Here is a 6,576-nt window from a genome sequence, read left to right on the forward strand (position 1 = left end):
AATAAAGTATCTGAGACTCTGAAGAGGATCATTGTTTTTTAATCTAAAGTCATAGATCTAAACTCATATAGCATGTCATTTGTCTTTTACTCTAGTAGTTTAGGAGTAAACAAATCCTGATGGACTATCAACTTGTCCTTTGCAGGACACGTCTAGAACACCCATGGCTATTATTAATAATAGCTCATTTGGCCAAATACTTTTGCTTAAAATGACCTCGGAAGTCGGCGAGATTCTGGCGCGATTTATACATCGAATAGGTAGACAACATTTAGGATTTATTGAACAGTTTTATTTTTAATGTAGTCGATTTCGTTTTATTACAAGTCAATTTAATATTCTTCCATATCAAATTACTGCATTTTTTAACATTATTTGTTGCTCTGTGAAGAAATACACTAACTCTAACCTAATCCAATACCGCCCCCTAGTGGATGACGGTAAACCCTTCACTCTGCGCTCTTCTCCTTGAGAAGACAGATCTAATCGCTCGTTGACAACATCTAGTCTGAATATCTGTAGTTTGGACATTTTTACAGTTTAAGATTAGCTCATTGAAAAAAATTGTCTTCCTCAATTCTGGAAGTCACCAGCCTCCACTGCAATGTAGACATCTTGAATGAATGGGAATGAAGAATTAAACCCTAGATATACGAAACTAGAATTACAACTAGTCATAATTCAGTTGCAGATATCGGCAATCACTTTGAGGCTTGAATATATCGCGAATATACTAATCGATGTACGTGGAATACCGCCCAGATTACGGAAAAAAATGTATATATTCACCAATGAACTACAACTCCCGACATAATAATATTCCTCCTCGACGTCATCAGTGTGCGCCGTAGTGTTTTGACTGTCGCATGTAAGCATGGCTGGAACAGTAACACAGAAAAGTGTTACCGCTTTATCAGCAGTGCAGTCTTTGAATGGACTTTTTGCCATCTATAAAAAGCAAGGGCCCACGTCTGCGGATGTGTTGAACTCACTAAAAGAAGCACTCCTTAAAGGTAGGTATCGTTTGTTTACAACAACAACAAAAGAAGCGACGACACATGATGACAGCAGACAGACAGACAGACAGCAGACAAACAGCAGGCAGACAGACAGACAGACAGACAGACAGACAGACAGACAGGCAGACAAACAGATATGTGTCATTGACTGTCATTCTTTCTTGACTCACTAGTATTTAGTTTTGATTATTGACAAATCTTCCAGCTCTATGTCTGCCAAGCCTTCCACAATCGTCCGTAATTGTGTGATTAGCATATACAAGCATTGCTGGTTCAAGTTCCAATCCTACATTTGCATTACATTCATATTTTGGACATTTAGCAGACGCCTTTATCCAATGCGACTTAAAACAAATGCATTTGTCTAAGTAAGTGAATCATCTATCCATCAGTGATCGCAAGAAAAGTCATCTCTGCCCGGCTCATTGGTCATTGGCAGTCATAATGCTAAAAGAAGGTTTAAAAAACAAACAAACAAAAAACGATATATACAGAGCAGGGGGGTGGAGAAGGCCATCATTGATATAGCCTACTGGTGCAGTCTCAAATACAGAATGATATACAGTATATTGTGTACAAACACACTTCGCTAGAGCTCTGCACCTTTATGGAACTGGTGGCAGTGCATTCCACCCAAGTGCAGGGTCACACTAGCTAAGCTAATATATCAAGACATCCTTGGACCCCCTGCAGTTTGCCTACGAGTTACATAATTACACAGAGAGTTCACGCCGATCTAGATAAGGCTCGACAGCACAAGAATTCAATCTTACCTACTGTATGGTCCCAGATGTCTATTGGTCTATCTTTATTTTTTTTATTTGTATCTATTTTCTTTTAGCCTATTATTCAGTTGTCATTTCATGTTGTTGTTGTTGATTTGTTGTCTGAGCTGCTGTAACGCCTGCATTTCCCCTCAGGGATCAATAAAGAACTATCTATCCATCCATCCATCCTCTCCTCGATCTGATTACAGTTGCTCCCATTGTTTTGCTACCCGTTAATGTATGATGGCATAATGTGAAGATTGCTAATCCGTTATTTTTTTCACCTCGGCTTAGAAGCTGGTATGAAGAATCCCAATCCCAGGAAGAGGAAGAAGCAGGATCTGAAGATAGGGCACGGAGGCACTCTGGACAGCGCTGCCTCAGGCGTGCTCGGTAAGAACGTCACGGATAACCAGCACTAGAGTTGAGGGGGGATGAGGGGGGATGAGGGGGGGTGGCATCCCCCCTGAAATAAAAACGGTCAAAATCATCCCCCTTCTAAAACTGCCATCATTCCTTTCCATCCCTTTTGTCATTTTATCAATAAACGTGGTATTACTGCTATTTCAACATTTAGTTTTGCGCATATTGAGTAAAATACTGTGGGCACACATGCAATGACATTTTTACCAAGTCACTGACACTGAGGTCACTGACACTGTGGGGATGCTAAAACCGTCCCCCCTGATTTTCTTTTACAACTTGAGTACTGCGGATAACTTCATAGGGTTGGGATACTCACTCAGTACTCAGTTACATATTCACAATGCCAATTGATGGACTGCCTTTGTCTGTGTGTCTTTCAGTTGTTGGAATTGGGAATGGCACCAAGATGCTCAGTACTATGCTAGCTGGCTCCAAGGTGAGTGTTTCTCTGGGGAACCCAGACTGTTGGAGAGTTTGATTACATTTACATTTACATTTTTGGCATTTAGCAGACGCCTTATTCCAAAGCGACTTGCAATCAATACATTCGACTAAGCAAGTGAATCATCAGTTCACCAGTTACAGCAGGAAGAGTAATCTAGCTGAGGCCCGGGGCCATTGGCAGTCGTCGTGATAGAGGGGAAAAACTTTTTTATTTTTTATTTTTTATATAGACACTGTAGAAACAGAGAAACAGTACAAAGGGGGGGCATTAGAAGTCTTAGGGGACACAGTATACGGGAAAAGCGGGTGTATCAGGAGACGCAGTGCTGGGGGGTAGTAGATGTCTCAGGAGGAGCAGTTAAGTTTGAATTGATTCCTCTTCAAAGCCCTGACCTTTCCCCCGGCATCCCTGACTATCAACCCACCTGTCTCAGAGTAAAGGGGATGGGGACTGTAGCTCATGCGGTACTTGTGTATCATGTTACTTTAGTACTTTTATTTTCTCAGAAATACACGGTGGTCGGTGAGCTGGGGAAAGCTACAGATACCCTGGACGCTACAGGCAGTGTGGTAAATGAGAAGACCTATGGTAACATTCCTACATTAATCTGTTACAGGAACATGTGGCAATACGGTACATGTGGGAAAACTAGGGTTAGGGTTAGGTGCTACGTCGATTTAGTACATGCTGGCATGTCTAACCCTAACCCTAACCCTAACCCTAACCCTAACCCTACCCCTAACCTTAACCCTAGCACCTAACCCTAACCCTAGTTTTCCCACATGTATTGTCTTCCCACATGTACCGTAACATATAGATGTACCTATTAACACTAGAAGAGACGAAAATAATTCTATCTTTGCACTCGGATCAAATTTCAGGACCCTCCTTTCATGACTTTTCCTAGATATGTGCGTTCTACCACCCAGTATCCTTACATTTTCAAAATCACTTCAGGATAAGATAGTATAAAGCTGTTTTGCAGTTTTTCCTGTGTAGGAGGCAGGTTAAAAAAAGGAGCGCCCTCTAGTGGTCTCTGTGTGTAAATAGCAGATTTACATTCTAAAAAGGGTCTATTTGACCCCCAAGGCGGCTCTACCAGTAGGTAGAACAGGCACGGCTGTTGTAGTGTTAAAGGGTCATGTATATGGGGTTATGATAAAGTAGAGAAGAGTTCTAGTGTGTGAGCTGTGAAACATGCATGTACAGAAGGTGGAGTGGGGTAGAAGTGGAGAAGAGTTACATAATCACACATTAACTGCAACTCTTCTCTGTTACTACCGTGTGTAGACCATGCTTGGGTGTTAGCAGTGTGCTGTAGGTAGCACACAGTATCGCATTTTGCTATGTTATCAGAATCAGAATAATTTTTATTGCCAAGTATATTTGCACATACAGGAAATTGACTTGGTGAGGTGGGTGCATAGGACATCAAGATAAAACAACAATATAATAAAACAATTAGGTAAGTAAGTAAGTAAAGTTTATTTATATAGCACCTATTACAGACCAGCGGTCACAAAGTGCTTTACATAGGCAATAAAAACATAATTAAAGAGCAAAAGTAATAGCAGGTTAAAAGAAATAGGCAAACAAGTGGGGGAAAAAAACAATAAACAACGTTTATTATATATATATTTATAAACAAATAACAAGTGTACAACAAATAATAACAAGATAGTCCTGTTGGTACAGGACAGTCTTGAGCTGTTGTAGTGTTGAAAACAACACTATATGAGCAAAACTTGTTTAAAAAGGCAACGACAAAAGGTCTAAGCACTAGCCACTAGTGCAAGCTGCCTACCGGGGACTGGGATCGAATCCCGGTCTTGCCAGACCCGGATATGGCCGAGGCACACAGGGAGCGGCATATTGAGCGGCCGCTCCAGAGGGCGGTATAGGACTATTTCCGGACAAGGATCCATCGCGCAACACCGCCCCCGGGGTGCCGGAATAACAGTGCTGGGCTCGAGGAGCCAGTCAGCTAGTCTGCCTGGCGATCTCCTCTGGGGCTGCCGGCCACGGGGTCGTGCGGCGGATCCTACGCAATAGGCAGGGGATAATTGGATGCTAGGTTGGGTTCAATTGGATACCAAATTGGGTGAAAAAGGGATAAAAAATAATTAAAATTTAAATTTAAAAAAAAGCCAGTAGAACAATAATTATGTAGGCTGTAAATTAGAAAGTGATGTAAATTAGAGTAATGTAAAACGAATATAGATTAGTCAGTTGTGAGTGCGCGTGTAAGTCCCAGAGTAATGAGAGGCAGGGGGCTTGTTTGTGAGGCCCACCGCCGTGGGGAAGAAACTGTTCAGGTGGAGAGAGGTTTTGGTCTTGATAGTGTTGTAAGTTTTATTATAGCAAAGATGCAAAATAAACTAAATTACATGTGTATATGGATATGGATAAGAATCAGTAGTGTATGCCATGAGTGAACGGGTGTAGAATGTATGTTGTATGTGTAAGGGGTGTATGGATGGATGTATGTAATGTAAAACTAAGAGGCCCCAAAACCTCGGTACCCCCGAGACCTCACCAAGAACCTCTGTACCCCGAGACCTCACCAACAACCCTAAATGAACCAAAGCCAGAGGAAGAGAGAGTGAGCTGAGGATACACCCACCTTATACTGTATACATCCTCAGCTCCCCAAACCCAGGTGACACTAGTTAGGCTGACGACTTGCCCACTCTGCCAAGGTTCCCAAAGGAAACAGCACCAGCCAATAGGCAGGCAGAGTGGGAGGCGTCACAATAGACCGTAACCTTTTTCCCGATGGAAGACTTTGGAAGAGGTGGTGACCTGGCTGGGACCGGGGGTGCTCTCTCACCGGTCCTGGAGTGGAACATTTACATTTTACATTTTTACATTTTTTGGCATTTAGCAGACGCCTTATTCCAAAGCGACTTACAATCAATACATTTGAATACTAAGCAAGTGAATCATCAATCCACCAGTCGTAGCAGGAAGAGTAATCCAGCTCGGGCCCGGGGCCATTGATAGAAGGAAAAATCTTCTTCTATCACCTTCTTCTAAACTTTTTTGTTTTTGTTTTTGTTTTTGGGAGAAACAGAGAAACAGTACAAGGGGGGCAATAGAAGTTTTTAGGGACACAGTAGAGGGAAAAGCGGGTGTCTTCAGGAGACGCAGTGCTGAGGGGCAGAAGATGTCTCATGGAACAGGTCCAGGACAGATGGCAGGTTGCAGCCGATGACCTTCTCGGCTGACCGAATAATCTGCTGTAATCTGCCTCTGTCCTTGGCAGTGGAGGCAGCGAACCAGATGGTAATCGATGAGCTGGAGGATGGACTCAACGATGGACGTGTAGAACTCGACCATCACTTTCTGCTGACAAAAAATGTAAAGCCAAGAGACTGTAAGCGATTACTTCCTGTGACGTCCAAAGCAGTCTTGTTAGAGTAATCACCGGCTGATTCTCTGCTTTACTTACTTTCACCCTCAAGACCACCAGGACCAAGCTCCGGACCTGGGGTGATAGGGCCTTTTCAGCCGCAGCCCCGTCCCTCTGGAAAGCCCTCCTCCCCAACCACATCAGACAGGCCAACACCCTGCCAACCTTTAAACAGGCCCTCAAAACCCACCTCTCCAAACTTGCCTTCACCAGTTAACCCTCTCCCCCTCTCCCCTTCCCATGTGTCCCCAGCACTACCTCAATTAGGCCCCTATACTTTCTTCTATTTACCTTTTTGTTTCTTTTTATTACTACTACTCGATCTTTTCAGTTTGGAAAGCGTCTTTGAGTGTCTAGAAAAACGCTATATAAGTCTAATTTTTAAGTATTATTACTATTATTATTATTATTATTATTACTTCTTGTTTCTGATGGTACAGAATCATGCACCACTGTGGATCAAGGGGTGTCATTCGTTTACAAACATCAACTGTAACATCCCTCCAT

At 42.7% G+C, this 6,576-nt stretch overlaps 1 protein-coding gene across 1 annotated transcript in view; it reads left to right on the top strand.

The window, feature by feature from the left end:
• The first annotated feature begins 886 nt into the window (after window positions 1–886).
• trub1 (TruB pseudouridine (psi) synthase family member 1) overlaps window positions 887–6,576 on the top strand; it is a 9,686-nt gene continuing 3,996 nt past the window's right edge. Inside the window, exons 1-4 of the mRNA XM_080541643.1 lie at window positions 887–1,013; window positions 2,081–2,179; window positions 2,593–2,648; window positions 3,164–3,245. Of these exons, the coding sequence (XP_080397769.1) occupies window positions 2,089–2,179; window positions 2,593–2,648; window positions 3,164–3,245 (229 nt within the window). The 5' untranslated portion in view covers window positions 887–1,013; window positions 2,081–2,088. The remainder of the gene's footprint in view (window positions 1,014–2,080; window positions 2,180–2,592; window positions 2,649–3,163; window positions 3,246–6,576) is intronic.

This window comes from Nansenia antarctica, assembly GCF_963989245.1.
Source record: "Nansenia antarctica genome assembly, chromosome: 11".
Lineage (NCBI taxonomy): Eukaryota > Metazoa > Chordata > Actinopteri > Argentiniformes > Microstomatidae > Nansenia > Nansenia antarctica.